Raw genomic sequence first — 27281 nt, forward strand, 5'->3', positions numbered from 1 at the left:
GTTTATATTCTTACAAGCCCCTGTGAGGTAGACACTGTGACTGATGCTTTATAGATAAGGAAGATGAGGTTAACAGAGGTTGCATAATTCAGCAAAGATGCCACGGCTGGTAGAACCAGTTCCCATATGCGTTGCCTTCCCCTGCCACCTGCCCATAGATGTGTCACTCTGCCTTCTGCCTGAGTCAGGCTGGGTTACAGTGATGGCAGCGCTGGGCTGGAACGAGAGATGAAAGGGTCCCAGCTGCAGGACTGAAACAGGACTAATAGACCGATCAAGGTGACAAAGCAGGAGGATTGGCTCTGATGGAATCCAGATGCCGGACGCTCTTCCCTGGTGTAATACTACACAGAGACAATTGTCACCTGTCCCACTTCTGGGACACTGAGCTAAATGACAGGAATGGCTGACGGCAGGGCTCGGCAGAAGGTGAGGTCTCCCAGTTGGACTGATGAAAGGTTGGAGAGGGAGAGTGGCTTGGGGGGTCGAGAAGGGACCAAGACCCGCGCTCCTGGAGGCTGGCGATTAAGACTCTGCTCCGTTGGGTTCCTGCCCCAGGGTGCGCCTGGCGAGCGAGGGCTCGGATTTCAGAGCCAGGCTGCTGCTCTCCTCTGGTCTTGACGGACAGAACCTTTGGGTGACCCCGACAGCTGAGCCCCAGGCCATGTCTGAGTTGCCCTGACTCCCCCTGGGGCACACAGGGTCCCCTCCCAGCTGCCAATTCTGGGCCTTCACCTCTTCAGCACAGCCCTGAGAGTTTCTGCTGAACTTCCTTTTTGCCTGTGTTGTGCCGGCCCACCCGGGGTCATCTGGTGAGGCCCTGAGCAAGAGGTGGGGGTCAGCTGTGCTCTCCCCACCGCTCCTCTGGGTTCTGTCCACCCACACACCCGGGTCCTCTGGGACCACTCCCATCGCACCCTGAGGCCAGTGGAGCTGAGGCCCTGTATCCAAGTTCAGCTCACAAGAAGGTCAAGGTGACCCAGAAAGGCCTATGGCCAAGATCCTTAACATTTTTTTTTTTTTTTTTTTACTTTCCACAAAGGCCAAGTAAGTGATGACTTCAGGACATGGCGTTCCGGAAACAACTGGAGAGAGGAACATAAGTCCCTCTTGGTTGGGGTGATGTAGCAAAAGCACTTAGAGGGTGAGATCTTTGAGTGTCACGTGGTCAGAAACCGCTGTGCCGGTTAACCTCAGCGGGCCTGCCTGGTGGGTGCTGAGCTTGCAAGGAGCTGTCAACAGGGAGACAGAATGAATGTTCCTGGAGGGCAGGGACTAAATCAACACTAGTGTTGGAAAATCTCCAGCATGTGGGCCTGGAAAATGTTCTTGCAGCAAAACAGAGTTTTCCGGGTGGCTGCTATTCCTTCCACAACCTGACTGAAGTCACCAGGCAAGGGGCTGGTTGCCCTGACTAGCCTGAGGCTGTTCACCAGTTAGAGTGTTTCAATGCTGAGAGAGAATCATTGAAATACAACATTGCATTTGAACCTTCTGTCTGAGCAGAACACTGTCAAGACAGGCTTTTGAAGCCCAGGGTTCGGGAGCCCTGAGGAACTTGGTCTGGGGCCTCTCTCCAGTGACTTTGGTCTGTGACAACAATTAAAAGGAACAGGATGCCATGGCCTCCCCCAACACTTCCCCAGAGGTCCATCTGCTTCCCGGTGTTCCCTCACCAGACACACAGTCTGGGCTCTCCCGGGTCTCCTGTGACACTATTTTGTTCTTCTGCTCCTTCAGAAGCTAGGCTCAAGAGGTCTTGCCTCTGTGAGCAGTGTCTTCAGGAAAGGCTCTCCTTCTTTGAGCCCTCTGTAGGGCCTGCTTTCCTGCGGGATCCTGGCAGACACAGGCCGACCTCCTGGTCATACCAAGCATATTTCACGCGGTCCGCATTATTGCTGTTCTCGTTGGTTCCTGACTCTTGACTTCTCCTTGTGAGAGCAATGAGACAGAGCAGTGGGCGGGTGCAAAGGGGTGAGCTGTGCGGGGAGGCATTGGAAGGCTTCTGGCTCACAGTGGCCTGCCAGGCAGTGGCAGGGCTGGGAGCTGGGCACTGGGTAGGGGCTGAAGGTGGGGAAAGGGGGCTGGGGAGAAATGCAGGGTACCACGGGTGTGCACCGCCCAGATTGCAGGGGCCACAGTGTGGCCCAGCAAGGAGCCCCTCCAGCGGACACTAGCTTCAAGGTCTGCCTGAGCAGGTGGGGATAGAAGGGCTTTAATCTCATGTGGGAACTCTAACTGGGTCTCTGCTGGATGGTGCTTTTTCCCCTCCTTTCTGAGCACAGTCCCGCACTGCCCTTCCTCATGAATATTGGTCTCTATTCAACATCTGGCGCCCAAACTCCGGCTTACTGTGTCCTCAGAACCCAATAAATTCTATTTCTATCCGGAACAGCAAAAGCTTGACATGTTGCAAGGATCTCTCAGGCTTTCTTTGCCTGAACTCCCAGAGGGCACAAGAGAATGTGAGAGCCAGTCATTTTGGATTAGGGATAGCACAGCTTTGTGCACACCCAGAGGGTTAGAAAAGAGACAAAAAAGGAATATTAGAGGAGGTAAAACCATGGAAGATGAGGGAGGTAAAACCATGGAAGATGAGGGAGTACATTTTATATTTTTTCCAGAAGTATATATATTTGGAATATATATATCCCAAAAGTGGAAACTAGAGGGAAATACAAGTTTGAAGACTTAGAAGTGTCTGTGTGCCTGAGGGTAAGATTTTGCTCCGGAGCAGTGTGCATTCTCTAGGGTTAGGTGACAGGAAAGAAATCTTTTTATTCCACAGCCTGCACTTTTCCTGCAGCCTTTGTCCCCTTCCCATCATCTGACCAACTCAGACATGGGAGGAGGTGGTGAAACCGTTAGTTGGTGGTGGTTTCACTGGTTGGTGAAACCAGTGGGGGTGAAAACTTCATGCCCAACCTCATGCTCTTCTCATTCCCTCTTATATCCTTTCCTGGTTGCTTTCCCTTTAGGATCCCAAGTGGGTGGCTTGACTCCGGTTTAATTCCATCCTGTGCCACCCTGGTACTACCTCTGCGGTGACAGGAGGCACTCCTTAAGCAAAATATCCCGAGTGGGTGGATGGATGCTGAGAAGAGGTGTTGGATCCCTGGCCAGAGGTATAAACAAGGTAGAGTGAGGGTTACAGCTAAGGATAGTTCTCAGACTGAGGGAATTCCTAATTGCAGACATACCTGACTAAGGTTCACACCTGACTAAGGTTCATTTAGGACATCAGACGTGCACCAGCTGGATTGCCTAGGCCATATCCCTGCCGACAAAGGGTCTCAGCCCAAAGTGTCTCCCCATCTGTAACAGCCTGCTAGTCCTGCCCACACACAAATAAATTAGCATGGAGAATTCTATATCCATCCTTGGGACCTGTCTTTAAGCTTTAGTTTAGCACATGGTTCGAGGTTGGTTCGGGGTCCCTTGTTATAAACCCCGAAGGGATTTATGGCTCATAACTGGCACTGAAGACTGCATTTCTTCCAGGTGTCCTCTCTGATCCCTTTCCATAGTGAGGAGGGAGATCGCACACAGAGACTGGTCCCTTTCCATAGTGAGGAGGGAGATCGCACACAGAGACCAAGACTGGAGAATGGTGATGGTGCCCAGCCAGAGCTGGGGCACACGGGGAGAGAGTCCAGCACAAATTACTCTTGATATTTTCCAAGGTCATGTTGAGTGGCTTCATACCTGCCAATTCTTTCCCAAGTCTGCCCAAGCCCATTTTCCAGCCAAAAGATCAAAAAAGGAAACATTTTCAGTTTTCAAAATTTTATTGAGATGTTGAGGAGAAACAGCCAACATATACATTCCTCATTTCGTCACGATTGGCATTTTACCCACACGATAGGCTCTTCTCTGGCTGTCATCCTCTCATTGCTGCCTGGTGCTGTATGAAGTTCACCAGGACAGAGCCCCCAGGTGGCATCACAAGTGGGAGCGGTAATTGCGGTTGGCTGTAAGGGAAGGACATGTTTGCAAACAGGGACACTGGTTAGAACACCCCCATTCTCCTCTTCCTGCCCCCATAGGAATTGAACTGGAAATGAAATTCTCAGATTGGTTTTGCCACCTGCTCCCATGAGATTTTGGGCCCGGGAAAAGCTAACTCCAAGAGGGAGGGCCCCTGGGGTGAGTACCCCATGTCTGATTGCTCTCCTGCTCGCCTGCTGGTCCCTACTCACCATCATCACCCCGTTTCCTACTCTTTAGGCTGCCCTTCCGGTATTTTCTTTTGCTGCCACCTCTCTTCACTCCCTTGTGAGGAGCTCGGTTCTTGCCCCTCCTCATGCCATGGCTCTTTAATTTGCGGCTGGTCGACATTGTAATTTCTGCCAAAATGAGGGGCTTTGCAGGGCCCGGAGGCCAGGAGTCTGGGTATTTAAGGCCTTAGCCATTGTGACTGTGAAGGGGTGTGGCTTAGCAGGTGGGTGGGGCTCCACTGTGATGTCACTGGCCTTTGTTACATTTTGGTCATATATGAGAAATAAGGTGGCCCCTCTAATGCAGCTCAAGGCTACCCTCAATTTTGAGGCCCCTTTTATGCTAAATGAGAATTTCCAGACAGGTGTTATTGAGCAATTCAATTTCAGCTCTGTGCCAGGCATCTGGGGAGTATAAGATACTATTAGAATAGGTATCTCCTGCCTGTAGGAAATTTAATGGCTGTTGAGTGTGGGTACATGCATGTGTGTTCAAATCTCTCTTATGGCACTGGGAGATCACAAATGTATTTCTGTAAGGATGTAACTCTAGGAAACCCAATTCAATATGAGCAAAATATAAATATTCCTTCTCTTTCATTTAACCATGACACTATGGGGTGAGTAATTTTGTGGGACTGTCCTGTGCATCGGAGGATGTTCGGCAGTATCCCTGACCTCTACCCATAGATGCCAGTAGCTGTGACAACTAAAAATGTTTCCAAACATTGACTTGTGGGAGGGGTACAATCACCCTCTGTTGAGAACCATTGGCTTCACCATTTAAAAAATATTCAGTCATCAAATGCTTATTGATCACCTAGTATATGCTATGCACTTAGGTGCTAGAAAAATGGTTATGGATAAAACCAGACATAGACCTGTTTTCATGGTGGCTTTCAGCTTCATCAGGGAGAGAGCCATCAGAAATCGACACAAATCAGTAAATAATTACTTCCCAACAGGGTGCAGGATAATTACATTTTGACATGGTGCAGGATGAGGTTGGACAGAGAAGCAGAGACCAGACTAGGCTCACGGGCATTGGGAAGCCATGGAAAAATGTTTACATGCATAATATGACAAGATTAGAGACTCCTGGGTGGAAGGTGGATTGATGGGGATGTAGAGTGAATAAAGGGAGACTCTAGTGCCAATAGTAGTGGTTCAGGAAAGAGAAATATTTGATAATGGATCAGGCCTGGGCCAGAAATTGTGTTGATCAGGATGTAGAGATGTGGACAGGAGATACAAACTTGGTGATAGATGGACTGGCTTTGGTTGGTGACAGCAGAAGGTGTAGAAGGTGTGGCTTTTCTGTGTAATATAGCTATCTGGATGCTGGTGCCACTCCCCAGGATAAAGGCAAGGCATGGGGACAGTGATCATCATGCATTTTGGTTTAAAACATTTCCGGTTTGAGATGACTTTGAGATTTCAAAATAGAGATATTGCATGATTGCTGGGTTCATGGGTGTGGAGCTCCAAGTGGAAGCATGAGCTGGAGATATCCACCGTCTTCAACTTCCCCAGCAAGATTCAACAGCCAACCTTTTCTTCTTCCTCCTTCATACCTTATATTCAGTCCTTCGAAAAACATTTCAGTAGAACTTGGTCATTACTTCCTCTTTCTGTCCCTCCTTCTTTCTCCCCTACCATCATCCTCATTCAAGAACCAAGCACCTTGGGCACCTGGGTGGCTCAGTTGGTTATGCAACTGCCTTTCGCTCAGGTCATGATCCTAGAGTCCCGGATCGAGTCCCGCATCAGGCTCCCTGCTCAGCAGGGAGTCTGCTTCTCCCTCTGACCCTACCCCCTCTCATGTTATCTCTCTCAGTCTCTCTCTCAAATAAATAAATGAGATCTTAAAAAAAATAAGAACCAAGCACCTTGCATGCATCAGGTTTTTAGCAAAAGTTGCTTGAATAGAAAAGAGAACTAGTTCAAGTTCCACTCTCGGCATTTCTGATGTCTATAGGTAAAATGACAAGTCATGTTTTGAAACCTAGATTCCTTGAAAAGCCATCATAAGTGATACTTTCCATTATCCTGTTTCCAGGTGGGTTCTGTTGGAGACCTTGACTCACTCAAAGAGGGAGGAGCTCCAGGAAACAGGCTGCAGCCTTACCTTTTTGTATCCTGGGACTTTCCTGTACACTCCAGTCTTGTTCCTCCTACAAGCAAGTTTTGTGAAAGCAGAAGTTTAAAAATTGTGTTTGTTGCTCTATGTTCTCAAGGCCTTGAACAATCCTGCCACAGAGCAGGAGCCTAAGAAGGGCCCAAGAAGGGTTGAATAAATAAAAAGTCCTTCGATTTTTCTTACTAAATCCTCCCCATTTTGTCCCACCTGTCCAAGGAAGCCTTCCTTGACTTTTTAGATTTTCATTGTTCTTTGTAATTTTCCCATGCTCATGGTCCTTAATAGTGTTCTCAAAGTCAACCAAACCTAAGTGTGTGACACCCTGTTCCATGCCCACATTGCTGGGTAGTGTGCAAGAGTCTGATCTCAAGAGGAGGCAGTGTGTCTTGGTTCTTGTCTTGACTGTGCCCTAAGTATCACTTCTCTGGACTTCAGCTCCTTTATTTTGTAAATAAACTGGTTGCGTTAGGTGATCTCTGACATTATCTGACTTTTGCGGCAGGCACCTTGTAGTTAGGGGTTGTATTTTTTATTTCTACCCCATTTTCCACGGACACTGACATAGTCCACGGTAGGTGGTCAATAAACATTCATTCATTCTCACTCCTTGGGTATAATGAGGACAGACAGTAAGACACAGAATGACTCTGGATACCACGTAGGAGCATTTCTAGACAGGGAAGGGTCAAAAAGACATTGTCTCCATCATAGGCCCCGTTGCTCCTGAGCCTGCTGACTAAAGCATTTGCAGAGGGACTGGCCTCTTTAGTTGGAAAGACATTTTCTGGATGGTCTTGGAGACTGGATAGTATTTCTCTCCCCGCTGCCCCAAGTCCAACCTATCCCCAAAGATCCACTCTGCCCATGGGAAGCTGAGGTCACAGGGAATAAGGCAGCCAGACTTGAGAACTGATGAACAAACAAAGAAGAGTCCCCTTTCACCTAGGATTAAGGAGTTTGGTTTCAGACACCCATGCTGAGAAACTCCAGCAGCAGAGAGCCCAGTGTGGGGGGAGACACTCGCATGCCAGTCAGGGCTGGGGCTGTGGGTATTTGGGTTGGCTTCTGGCTTAGGCCTCCTGGAGTGAGGACAGAGCAGGGTTGAGCAATGGGCCCTGCTGCCTGTCTGTTTCTCTTTCCATTTCTGCTCCAGTGTTGCTTGAGCCAAGGGCAATTTAGATAGAGCACAATGAGTTCACTCCTGACCTTTAGCGGACCCAGAGCCAACCTTTTTTTGAGAACTGTTTGTGAATCCAGTCTGCTGACTGTCTTCTTATCTCTAATTCTGCTCTTTTTCTTTCTTCTTCTTCTTCTTTTTTGCATGATGAAACTGAGGCACAGTGGTTACATGAGCTCCTTCAAATAATCCAGCACAGGAGTAAAAGAGTTGCCCAATAAAACGATTTCCTCCATACTTTGGCTTCCCTGGTGGGTCTTAGTTTTGTTTCTCTTGATGCAAGGAAATGGATATTTTCTGATATTGCTAAGGGGACATGGAGAGAGAACTGAAGTCCTTGTCTTTTTAGAAGAGGAGCTATCAGTCCTCTCTCTCTTGGGGCTGAGTGTTATCTTGCCTGAAAACAGGTGGATAAACAGAATAATAGTCTTTATCTCCCAGAAGGATGGCCAGAGTGGTACTCTGGGGAAGAGGCTGGAAGACAGCACTCCCAATGGCCCCTCTCTTAGGTTAGGAAGGGGCAGGAGATTTGGGCATCGCTGTTTTGGAAGTCAAATCTCTAGTGGAGTCCCATCTCACCTCTCCAATTCAAACTCACTCCATTAATTTTCCTAGTTAGTCCAATAGATGTCTTCCCAGGATTGGATCTCTCCAGCAGGCCGGGAATTGGGGCTTATTAAGAAGGAAAATGCAAAAGTTGATGACAGTCCTTACACATGTTGATGACTCAGTCTGAATCCCTCTCTAAAACCTAAGTCTCTCCAAATGTTGACCTCAGCTGGGAAGTGGGGACCTTCTATCCTGTTCACATGCACGCCCTGTCTTTTTTGCTCTTGCTCTTGCTGCTGCCGCTGCTGTTGGGCAGGTGAAGGGGGCTCAGGAGCAGGCTATGGGATGAAAAAGCTGCGGAGAGAGGGGTCTCACCAGGGGCAGAGGTCTCTGACCTCAGGACTCATCTGATGCCTCCAGTAGGGAATAAAGAGAAACCAGAGCCCAAAGCCAAGGAAGGAGGGACCTCAACTCCACTTACCTCTTTCAATCTAGTTCTGGGAAACAAGGAAGCATCTTGGTTCTGAGGATGTCTGAGTTCTGCCTGAAGATTTGTTGGGATTCTTTCCCATTTGTCCTTCAGGCTCCTTTCCCAACCTTTTTGTCTGCTTTCCCAAACTGTTTTTCCGTAAACGATTTCTGTTTTCCAGGAAGAGAGAGTTTGGGCTGCTAAAAGGCAGGAGACACATCATAAGACCAGCGGCCCTGGGAGGTTCCTCAGGAGTCACCTGGACCCCCTCCTTTTGGTGACCAAGAGGCTTGTCCAAGGGCTGCATCCTGGCAGTGCAAGAGCCATGGTTAGACCCAGAATTGCTGATTCCCATGCCAGAGACTGCCCACTGCTCCTTACTGCCTTCCCTGCTGGAGTAGATGTAGCCTTCACTCTCTATCTGTTTGCCTTTTCTTTCTTACATGTGCTGCTAGGATCACAGTGAAGGAATCTAACACTGAAGGAAGATGGAGTACTGGTCAGAGGACATAGTGAGTTCTTAGATGTAGAGAGTGAATTTGGAGGTCTTCTGCACAAATTTGAAATTCTCACTTGGAGAGAATTCAAAGTTTTGTTTTTGTTGTTATTTTTGAACTTACAAAAAGTTATTTGAATACATCCATTCCTTTTGTAACTACTAATGATAAGGCCACATGCTGTAATAGTACACAAAGTAAATCCAAATTTTATGCTTCAGAACCTCCAAATAAAGTTTCCACATTAACTACTCCCCTGACCCTGCTGACCATATGATGCTGTCTATACCGTAGTGAAGAAGAAGCTGTCCCTTGCTGGAATGCACTGGGGATACAGTTCCCTGAAGCCATAAGGCAAAAACAGGGCTGTGGCCTCAGAATAGAAAGGGGGTGTTATGGTATGAAAATATCACACATATTCAATCATTTGGCTTCGTGTGGTCTTTAGGAACAAATGTGTTTTATCCATCTACCAACTGGAGTAAGGAACTTTGAGTTGGTAGGGTTGCTAGAGAACAGCTTCATAATAAATAGGTTTGGGGATGAAGGGTAACTTGGCCAAAGTCACAAATTATAGGCAAACTTAGATCTCAAGCCCAGATCTCCCCATCTCCAGGCCAGGATTTTTGCCACTGTGCCATGAGGTACTACTGTTGAGATTTATGGCTTTTTTTTTTCTTTCTTTCTGTGCTCTTTCTCTGCTTTTCCCTTCACCTTTCATTTTCTGTGACCCACATGCCAGGGGCCCTTGCCCTCTTCAAATCATCCCACCCGCCAAGCACCATCATGTCACTGAGTTTGAGGGTGCCTGCCCTATGAAAGGGAGAAGAGTTGTCACCAAAAGGGGCCAAGGACCAGAGTGACAGACTGTTGCCACAGCCAAGGGTCAATACCTTTATACTTGATTGTAAGGCATTGTGACGAACCTGTTGGTAGAGTACATTGGCCAGAGGAGACTCTCAGTATTTCTGGATTGTTTTTAGCATAAATGCCTATTATAACTCTACTGACCAAAGTTAGGTCAAGAGAGAACATCACAATCCAATGATATCTCTTTGGCCTGCTGTGAAGAAACTCCACTTCCTACTCTTAGTGGTGAGCAATGAGGGTGAAGGAAAGAAGAAATGTTGGAAGAACAATTTTACTTTGCCTCTTGTGTATCTTGAAAATTGGAACCGACAAAGAAAGCTTGTCTGACGGAATTGTGGCCTATTTGGTTTCTGCATTGTTCTTTTGGGCAGAATTCTCATATTTTGAAATGTAGGTTTAGCTGTATTTATATTAAAGAAGGAGAACAAAGTAACTCTTTCACAAATCCTGGAATTCTGTGGTCCAAAACACAAAACTTTGGTGACACTTTGCCCTTCACACACCCTATGCTGGGACAGCAGGGATGACTGCCTAGTGAAATCTTCAAAATAAAGTCTTCACTTTCAATATGTCCTCCTTCTCCCCCATGCCCCCCACCAAAAGACGCAGGTTCTTTGAGTGTTGCAGTGATCAGATTTTATTGATCAAGAAATTCTCAATGATGGGCAGCCTTATTTTTGTTCTAGGAGGAAATATGGAGAGTAATGCCACAGAGGTGCTCTGGAGTTTTGGTAAGGACTGTATCACCATGTGGAAATATTTGTATCCCCTATAGAGCACTGTCCTGCAATAGTACTGGGCAGTTTTTCCATGCTGTAAGGAAGCAAAGACAAAATTGAGGTTATAAAGTTCCATGGTTAGGGTTGGAGGGTCTCAGAATGTTCTTCAGGTGGGCACACAAAGTCAACTTGACATTTTCCAGATTTTTCCTTCTGGTTTTGTTACCCTTTTAGCTATGGTTTGGCCTGGCTTACTTGAAACTTCCTGTGATGCCTGTTCCTCATAAGCCATGTCTTTCTGGAACAAGTTACATTATTTGCGGGACCCAGTGAAAGGTGATTATACTGGCCTCTTGTTAAAAGATACGTTCCAGATGATGATAGCAGAACATAAACCAAGCCTCAGGTCCCCCAAGTACAGGGTTGTTTGTAAGCCTCTGAAGTTCCTTCTTACTTAAGGCACTGCTAATGGTAAACATCCAGATTGAGGCATCTCTATCTAATTCATCTTTATAGTCCAGGAGAGCTGGTCAACGTCTTATTCATAATGGGGCCTTGATGAATACTTATAAATGGCTTGCTTCTCACCGAGGCCACGCCATGTGCCCGAGAATGAATGAAGCCTCTTCAGTAATGCCTCCATCACCACCTCCTCTCTCCCCTCCTATTACATATCCGCCAACTGCTCCCTTTACTCCTCCTAAATTCCCTCAGGTCCACACATTCAAGAACTTGCCAGTTGCTTTCCTCTTCCTCCCCCATTCTCTCCTTGGTGGTTCATTTTTCTATGCTCCTGAAGAAAATCCTCTGAGTCCTAAGGGATGGGCAACATTGCTATATCCTAGGGTAGCTGCACTCAGTCATGGTAAATGTTAGAATCCCAACATGGGTTTTCTGGTTATTTACCTGAAAATGGTTTTCTGAGCCTTGAGATGGAGCATGGGGGGAGCATCTGAAGAAAACAGGCCACTGTGGCCTTGGACTTCCCCACTCTGGTATGTCACAAAGTCTATATGAGATCAGCGACCAAACCTATAGGAGAAGGGCTGAGCAGTAGGACTTGAGATGATTTCCTTCAACATTTAGTCAGACTGATTTTATGGATCCAAGCCTCTAGACCTACTAAACTTGGACAGATTATTTCATTTCTCTGGTATTAAAAATCTTCTTTTAGTTAAAGCCAGAAGGACAGGGATTTAATAGCAATCCTATTATTTTACTAATGAGGAAACTAAATGCCCAGTTGGAAATTACTTCCTTATAAGCTTCAGGAAATCGCTCAAGGACACATAAATACTAAATAGCAGAGGAGGAATTAAATCCGCATCTACTTAATTTAGTGCTTCTGCACAGTGTCTCCTCATGTATTTGCTGCCATGGTAGATAGAGGCAGGGAGTTTAATCACCTAGAGGGTAACATATACTTAATGTTTACCAAGAAGAGAAATATGGACAAAAGACTTGAATATTGAAACCCAGAGTACACTGACCCAAGTCAGTAATGAGGTTAGAGAAGAAGGGGTGGATTATAAAACACTGAGGTGACTGAGGAGAGGAAGGGAAAGAGCTATGAAGGGAAAGTTTGAATCCTAGACTTCTGTCCTGACTGAATAACCACCAGTAGATACTAGAGCAGCACCTACATTTGGACAGAGAGTACTGGTTTTAGTTTTGCACAGATGTCTACTGGACAGACCCAATGTCCACTACTATGTGCTGAGTGGACAAATGAGACATAGGTAACTAGTTCAGAAGAACAATGGGGCTGGTGATGTAGAGCTGAGCATTGGCAAAGTAGAGTTTTGTGTAGTTGAATCTAAAGGAGTAGAAGAGATGGTCTAGGGACAAAATTATGGGATTCATCATCAATCTTTAGGCATTTCAGGGGAGGCAGCTGAGGAAGGAGATAGAGAGCAGAATAAAACTCAGGAAAGAGTGAGGTTGCAAAGTAACAGTTCAAACATGGAAGCGCCAGATGTGGGGTGCCATAGCACTCACTGGGGACCTATTGAGTGCCAGGCACTGTGCAGAGCACTGGAGGAACCTCATCTCATTTTTCAGTCCTACCTTATTTGACTCTGTAGAGCATGTGACACTTAGGTTCCTGCAGAGACAGAGTAGAGGGTGTGGTCAGGAGTGCAGTGGGTAGAGGAGAGACAGGAGGTGAGGTAGCGGGGAGTGGAGGTTGTTTTCAAGCAGAAGGTAAGCCTCTCTCTAGCAACCACCCTCTCCTTTGCTTCACAGCCAAGCTTCTCTAAAAAGGAGGCTTTATTCAACCACAATTGCTCTGACATAGAAAGTTCTTCCAGACTCACTTTACCCATGTGTCCTTCACCCCTACTTAACCTCAACCTCCTCCTTTAGAGATAGATAAGTCTGCAGTTTGAGATGGACATCCAGTCTTGACTGGTCCTTATTATTTCACCTTTGTGTCTCCCTTCAGGCACCTTACACTCTGAGAGTACAGAGCCAAGATAATCACTTGTGCTTGGAACAGTGCCAGGAATATGGTAAGTACTCTAGAGATATTAACCTATTTATGTAATCCTTACATCAACTCTGTGAAGTTGGTACTATTATTGTTGTGTTCCAGAACCAGGGGGTTTGGGTAACTTGTCCAAGACCCTGCAGCTAATAAATGGAGGAGCTGAGTTGTTTTTGTGTAAGAACTAGAATAATTTCTCATGTAAGACATATTTTACATTTTTAAAAAATATTGAGCACAAAGATAGGCACTCAAGAGATGGTCAGTAAATCCTTGCCAATTGAGAGGTGGATTGCTATTATTTATCAAAGCAAAGTTCTTGAATAAAGATATCCTATTCACAAAGTGAAGATTTATTCAGGCATTTGGTGTGTGCAAGAAAGGGGGATCCATGTTGATATGCACCTAGGCTGGTGAGTTCTCAGGCATATTTTAGTCATAATTTGGGATCTCACAAACATGGCTCCATTACTTCCTTTCTGCCAATTCCTCACTCTGACCCATGCTACCATGAATTCATAGGAAAGAGCACAGAAACACACAAACCCAGAGGCAACCGCAGATCCTCAATACAAATTTGGATGAATAAATCAGTTGTTCTATCAAACCATCTGTAGGACATAATATCATTATCATTGACTCCAATACTTTTAGTTCCAAGATCTGAATTCTATGGGTGTAGAAACAGCTGGATTGTTAGTAACTTTTGATGAAAGAGGACATAGAATAAATTAAACTCAACTTCACAAATGTGTACATAGGTTGTTAAAATATAACTCTATGTCCCTCTCTTTCTTCTCTCTCTTTCTCTCTTTCCAACCTATGTTACATTCCCTGGGATTAAAACCTTAGGTCTTACATTAAAAGAAGAACAAGAGTACTGTATAATTCCTTGCCTCCTAGAGTGTTCAAGAGGTAGGAAATTAGAGAGGGACTGTGGGAGGTGCTTGGATTATCACCTCCCTTGCCCCCACATGAGATGGATCCTCTTGGAGAGGGTGAACCATGGTTCAGGAAGAGTGCTTGAAATCAGGTTTTAAAGGAAAAGAGGAGATGACTTATGTCTTGGGGCCTCCTGGCCAGTCTTTACCTTCTGGCACCACCCAACAATCATCCAAGTGTGTTCCTGCACTCTTCCCTCTCCTTTATTGTCCATGTTGAGTCTTCCTTCATGATGCTGACATTTTCATGTGCTGGGGTGGCAGCCCTTGACCAATCCTTGTTACTTTTGGATTATATTATTACTGAAGCTACTTGAATCTCTGTTTTCATGCCAACTGTTGTCCAAATAAACTTCCTAAAGCAAGACTAATCATGTCACTCTTGTTCAAAATGTTTGGGAAACTCTTTACTGCCCTATGAGGTTTCATATCTGTCCTCTCAACCTCAACCTTGCTTTCTAGCCATGTCTTCTGTTCTCACCCTCAGGGAATTTCTGCTGTTCCAGCTAAGTTGGGTTATTTGAAATGTAGAAATGTACAGGTGTTCATGGGAAATTCAGTGTCTTAGTTGAACTGTTATATTTTAGCATCTTTACTTATTAAATTCTTATATGTCTTTCAAAACTCAAGGCAAGGTCCCAAATTGTATAATTATTTCTTTAATGAACTCTTCACCTTTTGGGTACATTTTACACCATTTACCAGATTCTGTCCAGAATTTTTTTGTATACATATCTTCTCTTCCCAGACATTGATCTTTTTGAGGCTGAAGCTGTATCTCTGTGAGACTCTGGGGGATAGGGCAGGGGTTGTAGATTACCAAGATACGTTGGACTAGAGCTTTGAATTCCACATTGTTGGGGCTGGGGAGGGGCAGGAGGGAGAGATTACAAAGGGTCACAGGGAAACTTTTGGGACTGGAGGATATGCTTATTATCTCGATTTGTGTAGATATATTTATGGGTGTATACCTATGTCAAAACTTATCAAATTGTACATTTGAAATATGTGCAGTTTATTGTATGTCAATTATACCTCAATACATTCATTTAAAAATGTCCATACTGTTCAAATCCTTGTTAAAAAAGCTCTTTCTAGAAATAAGATGATGGGACCAGGAATGCATACCTAAATGTGCCAGCCAATAAAAGCTTTGAAGATACTGGGTCTGAAAGGCCAGGACAATTTTACTTGGTTTGTATCCTCCAGGGTGGTTCGTATGGGCTACAGTGATGGGCAGCCAGCTGATTCTAGCAGTCCTAATGGGTACTTTCTTGATTTTGTCTCAGTACTCCCCAAACACCCAACCAAGCTCTTCTGTTGATTTTCAGCCATTGTGACAAGGCACCACCAATCATCAGGTCCTTTTACCAGGAGCTCCCATGTCATGGCCACTTGTTTCTGTATATAAAAGGAGTGATGGGGATGCTGCTTTGGATCAATAGACCTGGGGTGGGGGAAGGGGGCAGCAGACAGAGGCTGTTGTGGCAACAAGATCTCTGCTGCTGGCCAGAACTGGGAAATGTAAGAAGATGGTGAAGTACTATAGATGTAAGTGTTCAGTATGCCATCTGACAGATTTACTACAGAGAAAAAAATCAAAGAAGTTATGCCAGAAAAAGAACAGGAAGACAAGGTATTGATGACATTTTCTGATTACAAAAGGGGACTCTCAGACTTGAGGAACTGTCATCCTAGGTTGCAGGTGTTCCAAAATGTCATGCCTTTGTCAAAGCAAAGCTCTCCATTTGCCTTCCAGAGACTGTCTCCAGCTCTTTCCTGGCCTCCCAGCTTCCTGCAAAACCCCAGCTCTCCCCCACTCTCCCACTTGTCCTGCAAAAAAACAGACTTTCTGCATTCATTACTTGCCTTTTTTATACTAGAGCCTCCCTCAAATCTTTCCATTCAGTAGAGAGGTTGACATAACCCTTGGACCTACTTTTTTTTAGGTGGGTTTCTCAAACCCTTTGGCCTTATGTCTCATGAAACCTGAGAAATTGAGCTTAGAAGTTCCCTATATAAAAAAAATACATGGGTTTTCTGAGTGTAAATCTTATGTTTTTTCATTCTTGTTTCCTTAGTCGGCAGCATAAGCCAATGCTCTGGTTGAAGACACTGCTTGACATCATGTTTTTCCATGTCATGTTTTCTCCCATGGCCAGCAAAAAGAAAAGCCTCTTTTGGTCCAGGCCCAAGACCACCATGATCATCTTTGATTTTACATCTCTGCCCCAGGGTCTCTAAGTAAAATCTCTCTCCTTTCACTGATGAATGTGTTTTGTGTGTTTTTGTTTAGCTGAAAAGTGGCCTGTGATAACCTGGAGTACCCCCACCTTCTTTCATGTTAACAGGAGAAATGGGGTATAATAGGTAAAGGGATAATCAAGTGAGTAAGAGGGAAATATGGAGTTCCTGTTTAAGAGGCTCGCTAATGAAATGTTTGATTGGGTTTTGGCTTGGGATAGGTTGAGATGCTTTCTGGATATGAAAAGAACTTAACGTGGGTTGATAGAATGATAGACCTTTTAAGCTGGCTGGGCTGGAGTACAACCACCAGAAAACTCATAAACAGATCATCAGCTTATACTTCTAGCTTCATTTGTTGGTAATTAGTAATGAAGATGCCCATTGTTCTAAAAACAAGTTCAGGTCACATCAACATGGAGCCCAGGAATTGTAAACGTGAGGAAGGGCCTAGAATGGCATATGTATATTTGGAACTTTTTAAAGGACGACATCCTCAAGCTTCTTCTGATAGTGTACTCTAGATACAATGCAGTCTTGGGACCCTTGGGGTCAAATAATTCTGATAAGCTGTGTGGAAAACCTTGTATAATTTCTATAAAAGTACCACATCATCTCCTACCCTCAACACATTACCCTTAAATTGAAAAAGTTCTGCAATCTTTAAAAATCATATGCCAGCCAGACCAAAGCTGATCTATAAGCTTGAGGCCTCAAAACCTAATTCTCCTATCTTCTTTGCAACCTGAAAGAAACTATTGTTCAGCCAACTTAGGCAGGTCCCTAGGTTTTGTCATATTTTCTAGATATTGATGAGCTTGTTCCTGATGGAACATGGGTTTCTCTGATGGTCAGTTTGCTCTTGGTTGGTACATTTGGTCTTGGCATGGGGGTGGGGAGAAATTGTAGTTTTAAGATGTTATGGCAGGTGTCTCTGGGCCCAGGAAGAGAGGCATCCTGCAATACTGTTATATCACTAGATATAACATGCGGTAACATGTTAGTTATAACATTAGATAGAAGTATACCTTGCAGTGGTACCCCACAGTAATATAACCAAGTATATTTTGCAGTGGTGTCCTGTAGTAATATGCCATAGCTCTGTCTTGTGGTGGTACCCTGTCATAATGCTTTACTATATCTTGTAATAATGTGCAGTAGTCACATGTTTGGCATACACTGGTGTAGTCTTGGAGAGAAGGCAAAAGCAAAGGAGGTCAGTAGCCTTTCCTAATTCATCCTGGTTCCAGATTCACCATTTTTGCCAGATTTACATAAAACCTGGCCTTGTCCACATGCATGTGTTACTGAAGAGCTTATAGTCTAGAGTCAAAGTAGCAGTGCAGGGAGACCTGCCTACCAGGTGCCCCAAGACTGAAATTAAGTGCAAGATCTTTGAATCTTAGTGTCTAAGGCATTAAATATTTATTGATGAAAGTCCTGTATGAAGTAAAAAATCATGACCCAAGTTACACCTACAGCCGCTTTTGTGAGTTATGTCAGGTGATAGGGCTACTTGAGGGGGGACCTTGGAAGTAAAAGGTAGGATAGTACGCATTGTAGTCTTTGTAGGCAAAAGCAGCCACAGTAAGTGAGTGGCCATGTGGCCACGTTCCAACAAGACTTTATCTGGAGCTTGTGCTATTATTTCGCTTATCTTATAACAATGATCACAATTCTACAACTGAAACACACTGAATAAACACACTGAATGACTAACTTGAAAAATCACTGCAAGGCAGAGGTAATGGAGTGTTCTTTCTACTCTCACAGTCCCCTGGACTAAAGCCCTCCGGGGCCTCATCCGGGCTCTGCCTGGGCGAAGAACTTCTTTCTTTGGGTCTTGTCTAAGTGTCAACCTTACTCTTCCTTTTCTAGACCCTTTGTGATAGTTATCCTTTCTATTCATGGGCCTTCACCTCTTTCTGGATGTCATCATGCAATGGGCTATCTTTCTACTTGTCTTGGTGGTAGTCTCAGGCTTCTTGTAAAAGAGGTAATTTTGGGGGTTGGGGGTAGCAGTAGGGGAGTGGGGTTAGGGCACAGAACCTCCTAGTCCTAAACCAGATGTTCCTCAGGTAGGTAAGCCTGTGACAGGAAGAAGAAAGCCAACTGGCTATTCCCAGGGTCAGGACATTGTGTGAAGCAACAGGGTCATAATGCTACATAAAGTCACCATTATCCTTATACCTCATAATAGCAGATGTTGAAACTGGCCCAAAATTGAAGTTTGTAAGTTTATGAATTTGAATGCAGTCCCTTTTGCCTGTCTGTAACTCAGTTCCTAAAGTCTTTCTCCATTCTTTCTGTTTTTTCAAAATTTTAAAATTTTAAAGTTGTCTGTTACTATGCCATCTGATGTCTTTTTTAATACATTCTCCAACTACAGTAGATTATCTTGCTCCCATGATATACATCCACCTGATGGCTTAGGAGCCAAATACAGTCCTGCAGATGTGTTTTGACCATGTAGGCCAACATGGGGTGAGCAAAAAACATTTGAACTGGTTGCCACCACTGAAGTCAGCAACTTTCATATACAATCTGGATTTTTGACTTCTTTGTTGCTCTTAAAATTTGTCTAGCAACACTGCATCCCAGTTGACTAGAGTTCAGAAGTACTTTTTAGAGGGGTCATGCACTCTTTATCATTATCTCTGCAAATCTCTGCTTGTTTCACTTATATTAATATTACTGGCCTGAGCCCTGAAGACATTGACTTTGTAACCTCTATCCTAAACCTTTGGAATTTACCACTACTGACCCTGTTGGTTCCACGTCTCTCTTGCCCACATTTATCAAATAGTCCAGGGGCCAGTTTGGTGTTGTAAACAGGGGAGCCAAGGATAAGAATCTGGGATTGAATCAGGACAGCTTGCTCTCCTTTGGCTTCCTATTCAGATCCCAGGGACCACACATTATTAGGGCCACTTCATTCCTGGCCTCAGAATCCCTACTTGTTCTTAAAGTACAGTTTGAAATCCATGAAGAGAAAGGAGAAGAGAGCCAGCTGTCTGTCTAGATGTGCCTTGGGTTCCATATTGGGAATGAGAGACTCATAACAAAGCAGAGTCCTCCCATCCCTGACACTCAGCACTACATTTTGGTGGGTATAACTCTGTGGTCTCTAAAACACAGTCTCCTTGCAAACAGCTGGAGCAGCCAGGTAATTGTGTTAGGCAGAGGAAATGCCTGAAACAGTTCCTAGCCTCAGAAGTCTTTTCCAGGGTCCTGAATGCCTGCCCGGCAGGGATTCTGACTTCTGCATTTTTGGCATTTGACAGTAATAATGGCAGCACTGATGATGATGTTGTGACAGGATAGTTCATTGAATTATTAGTTCGTGTGTATCCTCTTAGCGTTTCCTCTCCCTTGCCTGAATCAGCCAGCCACATTTTCCTTTTGTTTCCTTGCTTTGGCTGGGGGACGAAACAAAAGCTCTTTGAAGATAGCTTCCTTCCTGAGTTTTGAGACCTAAAAACCTGTGCTCAAGAAAGTATTACATTTTGGGAGTGACTTAACTTTAGTCGCCCTCCAGTAGAGCCTGAGATAAGGACCTGAGTGCAGGTTTTATATTATGAAGTATATTCTAGGAAGCAGGAATGGGGGAATAGGGTGAGTGGACCTGGGAAGGGGGAATATAGAGTGTGTTACTGAACTGATTACTGTCCTGGGCAACTGAGGGAAAAACTACGTGAAATGAACCTTAGAAATGTCTCCCCCCCTCCCTTGCTGGGAGGCTGGGGCATTTATCCATTCACTTTCATCTCCTACTAGTTGAAGGCTTCCTTTTGGGAATGTTAACTGCTCCCTTCCCGGGCTGCCTGCCATCTTTGGTATGTGGGAATACTTGCTCCCTCTTATTCTGTTCTCTGTTCTTTAGGGCTTCAGCCAAAAATGAGCCAGAAAAGACATCATTTTAACATTTAACATTGTGTGTATGTGATTGATCTATTTATATTTATCTATCTCTGCATTTTATATATACATATATATAATTTCTGCATTATATCCTGCACTATAGGATCTGCATAATACTCTGTTATTTGGATTTACATAAACTTAAATTAACCAACATCCTATATTTAGTACATTTCTAATTATTTGCTTTTATGCAAATATGCATACAAAATGTACATATTTATTCAGTATTGTTAGTATTTTTTGAATTTTCTTAGGCTACAGCTATAGAAGTGAGAGTCAAAGAGGACGACATCCTTAAGATTCTTAATACTTTTTTTTCCAAATTGTTTTTCTGAGAGGTTTTATTGACCTATCCTCCCATCAGCAGTGTCAGAGAGCATTTATGGTGAACTTTGGCAACGACCGGGAATGGGTAACCAAGAGAGTTTGTAAGATCTTATTGCTTAAAGAACTTTTAGTGCAGTGGAGATGTCTACTTATTTAGGATAGGTTAGGATAGGTTGGGGGTTATTCTATTAAAATAGAAAAGGGATGGATGATACTTACTCTGCATTCCCCAACTTCTCTATTCCAAAGATGCTTTTTTTTTTTTTTTTATTATATTGGCTGAAAAGAGCACATGCCCACCGATGGGCACACGTTAAACACAGAGAACAGATTCTTAGCAAAGAGTCCCAGTCTGGGAATATTTGAGTTTTCAAAGGTGCCATCACTTGTTCCATCTCATTTTCTGTTGGTCCATGTAATAAATGAATTGCCAGGTATTCTGTGTTCAAATTTCCATGACTATGTGGAAAAGGATAAACCAGATACATGTTAGGATTCTTGGAATTTCAATATACATTACCAAACATTTTGAGGAAAGTCCGATAAGGAAAAGGCTCAAGCTACTGATCATCAGGATTGGGAAGGATTTGATTTTCCTTTGTTTCTTCTGTTTCCCATGAGTTGACTGGTAATCAAAGAAAGAGATAAAAAATGGGGGTCAAGGGAAGAGGGAAAACAAAGATCTAGATAAATTGGATTTCAGTTCAGCCCTTGGATTAGTGAGCAGGGGCCGTATTGCTCCATCAGAATGCAGGTGAACAATGAATTGCAGCCACATCTATGTTTTTTCCAATGCCTCCTCTGTCTTCATGTTTGACCTCCTTGCCTTTCTTATCTTACAGGTTCAGGGCACATTCACATCTGTCACCAACAAGAAATGGGCTTGGGTGTCACCGGAAACAAGGAGAACAGAATCTAAGGATTCTCAAGCCCGGAAAAACCTCTGACTTCTCCATTTTCTCTGAGGCTTCACACTAGATCTTTTAAAGTTCTCAACAGGGATAATTGGTTATGTTCCTGAAAGAACTTGGTAAACAGCTGATTTTCAACCCTTGTAGGTCCCCACCAGTGTCTGGGCCATTCCTCCAAAACACCAGAGGGAGCTGTTGTGCTGCCCAGTCCCAGCACCAAGATGGTTCCTAAGTGGAGTGTGGCTATAGACATAATGTATATGCAAACCATCACGACCCAAGTACCTAGGATATACCAGTCATAGAGAGCAGAATACTTGAAACTGGGACAGTCCCAGAGTTTCCAGAATTATGGTGGCCAATGTCCATGGAGGGAAATGTAGTTCCTATCACATCTGTAAGCTGTTACCTCATCAGACTTCCCCCTTTCACTGTGTTTTGATTCTTGATGAGGTTTGCAGATGAAACAAGTGAAAAATGAATCCATCCTAAAGTAATAAAGAGCCTCTTGGAAGGAAGAGATGTAGACAGAAACATCACTGCCACCATATGGCTTACATTCCATGCCTGCCAGTTCCTAAAATGTCTGATTAGTGGATATTTTCCAAGGTCCTAGACCTGGAGCTGAAACAGTAGGTACTCAATAAATACTTGCTGAATGGAGAAATGACTCCAGTTTCAGGGCTGGTCTTGCCACTCTCTGACCACTTGGTCCCTCTGGGATTCAGACCCATCCTCTGGGAAGTAGTGGGTGGGAGGAGAAAGTGAGATTCCACTACCTAATCACTGGGGTCTGCCTTATTTGGGATGTTCTGTAGTTTCCATATGCAAGGACCTGGTTAGTTAAGTGTCTTAGGTAGGGGTCTTCTTTACTGTTTCCCAGAATAAACTGACCCATACATGAAAGAGAAACAGTCCTTTCCTTGAGCACAATATCAGAGTATGCCCATGTTGAAACAAAACAAAAGCTCTCTTTTTCAGTTTTGGCTCTGCCTCTGTTGCCCCTGAAACTCATGATTCTAAAGCTTGTAGGGGGATACACTGAATCCTCTCTGCAAGGCAGCCCCCTGTTTGGTGTGGCCAGCGCTCCTCCCTGTTTGTTTCGATTGCTCTTTATGCTCCTTGTTCCTGTGGGCATTCCATGGCGGTGCTGCTCCACATGGACAGTCCCTTTCAGGAGCAGCTGGTGTTCCAGTTTCCAGTTTTTCCAACACTTGCAGAAGTAGGCCCATTGTTCCCCCTCAGAAAGGCCATCATCTCTTGGCTGACACTCCCTTCTCAGGGCTCTGGGTCCCAGCGCCACGGGGCCCTTCCTCCAGCAGAGCATTAACCCCTTTGAGAGGGCTGAATTTTAGCCCTGGGGGTGTCTTCCTCCAGGCCTTCAAGTTTTCATTATTCTAGTATTCCCTTTTGTTTCCTCATCCTGACAGACTTAGCTGCTTCTAATAACTGCTACCTCTTTGCTACTTTAGTATTCCCCTTCACCTTTTCTGTTCTTAGTACTAAGTTAATTATTCTTTAAATTCTCTCCGTGAAGGTAACGCATGTGTTTTCTGTCGGCCAAGTCTAGATCCTGACTGATAGATGTCCTATAACAGGGGAGACAGAGGTCATCCCATGAGCCCATAAAATCCCAGGCATGTCAGGCTGTCTACTTGTGTGCAGGTGAAGTGGCTCCAGCAGGCCAAAGGGAGTCCCCCAAAGGAGAATGGAGGCCAGTACAAAGCACTAGGGAAGAAAATGCACACCAGAGCTGGAAAAGCATGCAATGAACCAGTAAAAGGGATCTGAAGGGACCTGCCCAGACCCCTGGTGGTTTCCCCTGGGTGGACATAGAAAAATCCAGCTTACCACACACAGAGGCTTAGGGGCCAGATGTGTGACTTGGGCAACTGGTGTCCTGGGAGCTCGGGGAAGGGAAACATCAGTCAAGTCAGGGAGGATCAGAACATCTCTTGGAGAGATAGACATAGAGAGGAGGACAGTGCTTTCCAGGCTGGAGAACCAGTGACAAGAATGGTCAAGGCAAATCCAGGGACACGGACTCTACTTCAGGGAAGCCTCATACACAAGGCCAAGGAACTTGCTGGAGTCTTTACTTTGCTTCTGTATATTGGCATCATACCACAATGTCATCCTCAAAAATCATACATGACTCAGACATGGCCCACACCACCCAGCAGGTCCCGGGAGCAAGTTGGGGTGAAACAAAAAGATGTGCTTGCTGAAAGAAGGGACCAGTCTTCCCTATACTAGCTTTAGATGGACCTGGGATGGCACCCTGTTTGCTGGCTCCTCCTGGAAGGGACATCTGACAGTTGATGCAATTGATGCTAGGATGTCACACAGTAGGAGGCTTGTGATATATGGTCTGGAGAATAGGTCCCTTCAGATTTCCACTGCATGTCGTCTTGATTTCCTTAGCTAAACACCGAAGCAATTAGACACACCTTGTCCAAATGACTCCAGATCTTTCCCAGACCTGGTTGGGGGCAATGTTCTTAATCTCCACATGTAACAGATCTTCCAGGATGGTCCCAAAGGCAAATGCATTGGTTTGGGAGTGTGGTCACAGTGACCTTGTACCACACTGTCAAAAGGCACAGGTCCTCCTCTCAAGAAGCTTGTGGTTAGCGGGTAAAGCCACCTTGTCTTATCACTCAGTGCTTTCCCCCGGATGCACATGGCTACCATAGAGGTCCAGGCACAGGAGTGGTCCCAACATCCTTCCTTGGTCTTGGTGGGTCATGGGGAAAGAGAAGCAAATAGGCAAATGAAGTGTGTATGGTGGTGGTAGGGGGCTGGCTTGGAGAAGCAGGGTTGTTCAGCTGCCCATGAGTCATGACTGGGCCCAGCAGGCATGCTGCCTTGGGAGGAAGTAGGCTTGGAGAACCAGCCTTGACCCTGTACCACCTTCTCCGGGGCTTCCTGATTTCCTGTCTGGCTGGAGAGAGAGCACCAGGGAGGCTGCAGAACCACTGTGGAGAAGTGAGGCTCCCTTTGTTAGTCTGTTCCAAACCCCATTCGAGATGGACAGTGTTCAGGCCCAGCTGCACATCTGTCCTTGACTGCTTAGCCATGAAGTGTGGAACTACAGCGAGGGAGGGTCAGGTGGCGGAAGAGAAGTTCCAAGGGGGGAACAGAAGAACATGAGGGGCAGGGCAGAAGAGGAGGAGGAAAGAAAGGCTCCCAGAGGACAGAGGCAAAGTAGTGGGGACACTTGGAGGAAGGAAGGAGAGAGAAAGGTGTTGGGGGGCAGGCATCTCTGCCTCCTGGGGGCAAAGAGCTGGGGTGGGTTGGGCACCTGGGGTAGTGGGGGGTGAGGAGGAGGTTGGAGGGAGAGGCTGCCCATAGGAGGCCTCGGCTGCCCCGGGTGCCCCAGAATCCCTCCAGGCTGGTGGAAGAGCACGACCTGCCTGCCAGCCCGGCAGTACTGGGCGCAGCGGCCCTTCCCAGCGTGCACACTCACAAGCCAGCTCTTGCCCGCTTAGCTTCCCCCCTCCCCGCTTGCCTGCTTTTCTCTTGCCCGCTTAGCTTCCCCCCTCCCAGCTTCCAGTTCTCAGAACTCACTCCCATTGGATTCCAGGAAGTGGCTGGTGCAACTCTGTAACCAAATCCCCTCGAATCCCTTTGTATACTGTGTATGCCCCTCTGCCCCTCCGCCCTGTCCTTCACGGCTGGGTCTGGGTCGGGTTACAGAGAACTCGGATCAGCAGGCGGCAGGCCTGGGACTGTTGGGCTCTCAGAGCCTCTCAGAGCAATCCCACCCACCACCAGCAGGCCGCCCTGCTGCACTAGCCCAGCCCTGCAGACTTCTCCCACCCGTCACACCCGCCTCCCAGATGCTGGTGGGCCACTGTGCCTCCAGCTGGTTCTCCTGGTGGGGAGGGGTGTCACCAGGCCTGTCCCTGGTCCCTCTCTCCCTCCATTGGTCCTGGGTCCAGGCATAGCTCATTTCCTCCAGTCAATCCTTTTCTAGGTTGCAGGCTCTGCAGGAGGTGGTCAGAGGGCACGTTTTCACTGTCCTCAGAAGAACTGATGTCCACCCGGGGCTGAGGGATGGTTTCCTTTTCCTGCATCTTTGTTGTCCAGCTCCTTCCTCCTCTCTGTGGAGGGTACTTTTGACCACATCTTACCTGAGAGGTGGGGCAGCAGGTCAGGGGTTGGCAAGGTTTTACTGTAAAGGAAAAGTTGGTAAATATTTTAGGCTTGGCAGGGCCACATATGTTTCTGGTACATATGCCTTTCCTTACCACCCTCCCCCCGCCCCCCACTGCCCAGCTCTTTAAAAATGTCAACAAAAAAAAAAAAAAAGAAAAAGAAAAAAGAAAAAAGAAAAAGAAATTCCTAGTTAAAAGGCTGTACAAAAATATGCCATGGCCAGATTTGGCCATAGTTTGTTGACCCCTGGGCTAGATGTTCTCTCAGGCTGTTACCTGTTTAAAATGTCTTAAAAACTAATTCTGGGCCTAGACTGAGCTGTGCTGAGTCCTAATTCTACAGAGGGTCATCCTGAGATTGTTGACAAAGGGTACCACAATCTAATAAGTTTGGGAAGCAGATCCCTTTCTACAAGGACTTCACAGAACATTTACTCAGTGGGAACCATGTCTCTCCCAAACCAGACCTTGGGAGATTCTAGTGTGTTTGTCTGTAGCACTCTGGCTTTAAGGAAAATTGCTGGTGTTCTGTGAAATACCCTTGGAGAAACATTTTTCTATATGGATCTTCTCCCAGCTCTGCTTTGACTTTGAAGGATCTACTTTTCATCTGGAGTTTGAACTCTCTCCCCAGCAGCAAGTAGCATGAACACCAGGAAGACATATCTGTTTGCTGAGCAGCCTCTTCTGGCCAGGAAGAAGGGGCAGCAGGGGATTGGGAAGCAGGAAAAGGTCTGGGACCTTGTGCTTTGGAGTTGAGGAAGGGCCCAAGAGCCTGAGATGGGGCAGCAGGCCCCTTGAGAGTGGGATATAGGGTCTCTCCTATTCCCCAGGTAGGGGGCTTGGAGAGCTCATTCATGATAGCCCATGGAGCAGTGAGAGGCCCCTGCACCACCCATGTGGGCACACGCAGTTAGACCAGTCAAATGATATCCCCAAGGACCAACTTGCTGTGAGGGAAAGTGCATGTTCAAGTCTCAGAGACCTGGGCTCTGTTCTCTGTTCCACTAAGAATTAGCTATGCAACGTCGGGCAAATCTTTTCCTCTTGGGATCTCAGCTTTTCTCCCCTGCAGCTCTAGGAGATGTTCCTTCAGCCAGCTTCATGACTTGTTGGTGATGTTCGAATAAAGAAAGCCCATGTGTCTGGCAGGATACCTGCAGAATGGAAGGGATTTCCCTGAGCCACCTTTGTGTGGTGACCCATGGACCCAAAGAATGCCAGCCCGTGTAATGGTCTGTGGTCACTGCCCATCTCTGCCCTGTGGGGACTGAAGCTCTGAATTATAGCTCACATTCTCTGAGTTCCCTTCCAGATTTCAGACAGGAGGTCCAGTGGGAACAGCATTAGAGAGAGGTGAAAATATGGTTTGATGAGGAAGAGCAAGTAGTCCTCTGCCCTGTGGCGGTCATCTGAAAGCAAGAATGGGGATGGGATGGAGGGTGCCTGGCTGCAGAAACATCACTCATGTGGGCAGTCTGTGGAGATTTGCAAGGTCTCAGTGTGAGTGCCAGAGATCTTGCTAGCAGTCCAGAGGGCAGGACTTGGGTTGCCAGGTTTCTCCTCTGTGATTCACATCAAGGTTGGGACCAGGGCAGCAGGTGGCTTCTGGTATAGCCTGGGTGACAGTGGCTGGGGCAGCATCTGTCAG

At 45.8% G+C, this 27281-nt stretch overlaps 1 protein-coding gene and 1 long non-coding RNA gene across 2 annotated transcripts; one reads left to right on the forward strand and one right to left on the reverse strand.

Moving 5' to 3' along the window:
- The first annotated feature begins 167 nt into the window (after positions 1 to 167).
- Positions 168 to 22271, forward strand: LOC110591954. Its single transcript, XR_002481069.1, has 3 exons — positions 168 to 429; positions 13082 to 13148; positions 21402 to 22271. It is a non-coding gene; the product is annotated as an uncharacterized LOC110591954 (long non-coding RNA).
- On the reverse strand, positions 3943 to 4338 carry TNP1 (transition protein 1). The gene is made up of 2 exons (XM_021702945.1): positions 4200 to 4338; positions 3943 to 3971 (listed from the first exon to the last, which is right to left on the reverse strand). The coding sequence occupies exons 1-2, from the start codon at positions 4336 to 4338 to the stop codon at positions 3943 to 3945; spliced, it is 168 nt and encodes a 55-aa protein (XP_021558620.1).
- Positions 22272 to 27281: the final 5010 nt, after the last annotated feature.

The sequence above is a fragment of the Neomonachus schauinslandi genome, chromosome 3 (assembly GCF_002201575.2).
Source record: "Neomonachus schauinslandi chromosome 3, ASM220157v2, whole genome shotgun sequence".
NCBI classification, from domain to species: domain Eukaryota; kingdom Metazoa; phylum Chordata; class Mammalia; order Carnivora; family Phocidae; genus Neomonachus; species Neomonachus schauinslandi.